This window comes from Ciona intestinalis, chromosome 1 (genome assembly GCF_000224145.3).
Source record: "Ciona intestinalis chromosome 1, KH, whole genome shotgun sequence".
In the NCBI taxonomy this organism is placed as follows: domain Eukaryota; kingdom Metazoa; phylum Chordata; class Ascidiacea; order Phlebobranchia; family Cionidae; genus Ciona; species Ciona intestinalis.
In genome coordinates, this window is record NC_020166.2 from 4,856,659 (window position 1) to 4,859,131 (window position 2,473).

Here is a 2,473-nt window from a genome sequence, read left to right on the forward strand (position 1 = left end):
AGTCATCATTCGTGTAAATAAGACAGATATTGATATACGTTTATGCCCTATGACGTCATAGTTCGGTTAACGACTCGAACTTTTCGTTAGCGGTTAACCGAATAGGTTCGGTTAACCGGTTAACCGTTAACTTTTCCACAGCCCTACATTCATCACATGGGTCAATGAGAGTATACCTTCTTTACACAAAGTACTGCACAGTTGTATATTATACTAAGAAGGGTTGCGGTAAAAGATTAAGGAGGTCAAGGGCAAACAAGTTTAGAAAGAGCTGTCTCATTTCATACAATTCGTGCCCACTTACAAGCTACCCCACATTTACCTCATGTTCTGTATATCAACTTACCCACAAGTTGTTTTAGCTGGAGTAGCAAGCGACCAATTTCCAAGATCAGCATCTGTCATATACATTTCAAACTCAAACCCAAGATGATGTTCAATCCTACAAGAACCACTTTCACAGTTGTTCTGGTTTCTGTTAGAACCCTGGTCACCTGAAACTTTGGGTTCCGATAAAAATAAATTACCGAAGTTATAATGGTAAAAATTTTGGGAAATGTTCTAAATCTACATAACATGAAACATGGGTCTTGTTTATCAATCTATAAAACTATAATATATTTTGGTTTATGTAAGAATGCATTTTATAAAATGCATTAAATATTTAAAAAAAAAAAAAAATCAAAAAAGGTTAACCAGTTGGGTTATTGTTACCCCAACGATACCCTAACAAAAAGTAATATACCTGTTTCTCTTGTTCTTTTACGTTTCTTGTCATGTCGCTTTTCAAACTGATACAAATAATCCTTGTCTTGGAAGTAATGACCGTGTGATATATGATGTAATACACGACCTGTGATGCAAAAGACAAGTTGTGTAACAACATATTTGGCACTGAGGTCATGTCTCATGACCAAACGGTTTGAGCACGACACTGCTATCACTTTGTTTTTGTGAATCTATGAGCAGATCTCTCAATTGTTGCTTCAACTCAGTGGTTACTAGTCCTAATGAGTCATTCAAATTGTCAGTCAAACAGAAAAAAAAACAATCGACCAAAAGTCACATATGAATAACTCATAAACTGGCATGAGGTGTATGACATGGAAAACTGGTTTAAAACGAAAAAAACACCAATGAACTAAGCTAAAGGTGAAAACTCATTTAGTGTGTACTTTTATATATTTGGAGCTTTTAATACTTTGTAATTAAATAAATTTTCCCTAAAGATGCCAATTTAGGACCCATCATATTTTATGATAGAAAACTTTCTGTTTGAACCCAAACTGAACTAACCCAACATTAGATTCTGTCCATATATAATGGCTTCCCTTCTGTTGAGTGCAAGTCCAACTTCAATTAACCAAGTACAAAGTTCTGTTCCAAAGAAAGCGTCCTCATATGTTTGTAATGCTTTCCTGTTGTTTTTTTAAATAATTATTTACAGCAAGATACACAAGGTTAAAGGCTTTAATTATGCCAAAAAAAGAACTTGTAATAAATTTCGCTTTAATATTAACGTTTCTGGTAATTTGATCGATTTTCTGCAATTTTCTGTTACAAATTCCTGTTGCTGCATTACCAATTGTATATTAATTATACTCATAAATGTTAATAAATGAATCTCTAAAGAATGCCATTGCCACAATTCCTTCTTCTCCCTTCTAAAATGTTATTAGGGGAAAAATTAAAAAAAACAATGGGACCAGACATTGACAGGCACTGGTTTAATGAAACCAACATTTCCTTAGCACCACTATGCAACTAGAACTATTAGAATTGTTAAAAAAAGAACCTATATTAAATACTTTTCATCCTTATGTTACCTGTGAGGTTGCACAATATCTTGCTTGCAATGTTCAAGATGGTATCGGGTGAAGACAAAACATTGTTGAAGGATTTCTTTATCAACTTCGGAGAGAGGAGCAAGACTTACTTTGTTGTCACGGAAGAAAATACTTCTCCAACTGTTAAAGATTTTTGTGTCAAAATTGGTACTGATTTTGTAAATTCATAATTGATTTTACAGATGTTACTGAATATCCTATTTTAAAAATGTATGTATGAATAGGTTACAGGTATGACACACCAACTGCTACGAGTACCAAATACGCAACAAAGAAAAATCAAGCCTAACTAATAGTATTCCAAAGAGAAATACATTTCACTGATAATTAGAATAAAGTTAAACTTATAGAGATTGTATTTGCATAAGAGACTGATGATGTTATAGTATTTATTGGCGAAATGTATTTCTTAGTAATATTGTTTTAACTTTTAAGATTAACTTAGTAAGTAATATTGTTTTGTTGTTTCTTTTCATATTTTTGTAATTTATGGCTGACAATTTGGCCAAGCCATAAAAATATCCTTGGGTTTCTAAGTTGTTCGGTTTCTCCAAAAACTCACGCTTTTAAGAACGGTTCCACAATAAGTTCTGTGTCGATTCCAAATATAATAAAGATCAAGAAAG

At 32.8% G+C, this 2,473-nt stretch overlaps 1 protein-coding gene across 3 annotated transcripts in view; it reads right to left on the reverse strand.

Annotated features, from left to right (window-relative positions):
* The window catches only part of LOC100177427 (integral membrane protein GPR155), a 13,027-nt gene that overhangs the window by 1,971 nt on the left and 8,583 nt on the right, over positions 1 to 2,473 (reverse strand). For 2 of the 3 annotated variants that reach the window (XM_026834122.1, XM_026834116.1), the window contains exons 16-20: positions 2,410 to 2,473; positions 1,827 to 1,967; positions 1,297 to 1,418; positions 746 to 853; positions 347 to 500 (exon numbers count right to left, since the gene is read on the reverse strand). In XM_026834122.1, the coding sequence (XP_026689923.1) occupies positions 347 to 500; positions 746 to 853; positions 1,297 to 1,418; positions 1,827 to 1,967; positions 2,410 to 2,473 (589 nt within the window). The remainder of the gene's footprint in view (positions 1 to 346; positions 501 to 745; positions 854 to 1,296; positions 1,419 to 1,826; positions 1,968 to 2,409) is intronic. The other variant, XM_018813148.2, reaches the window with a different exon arrangement.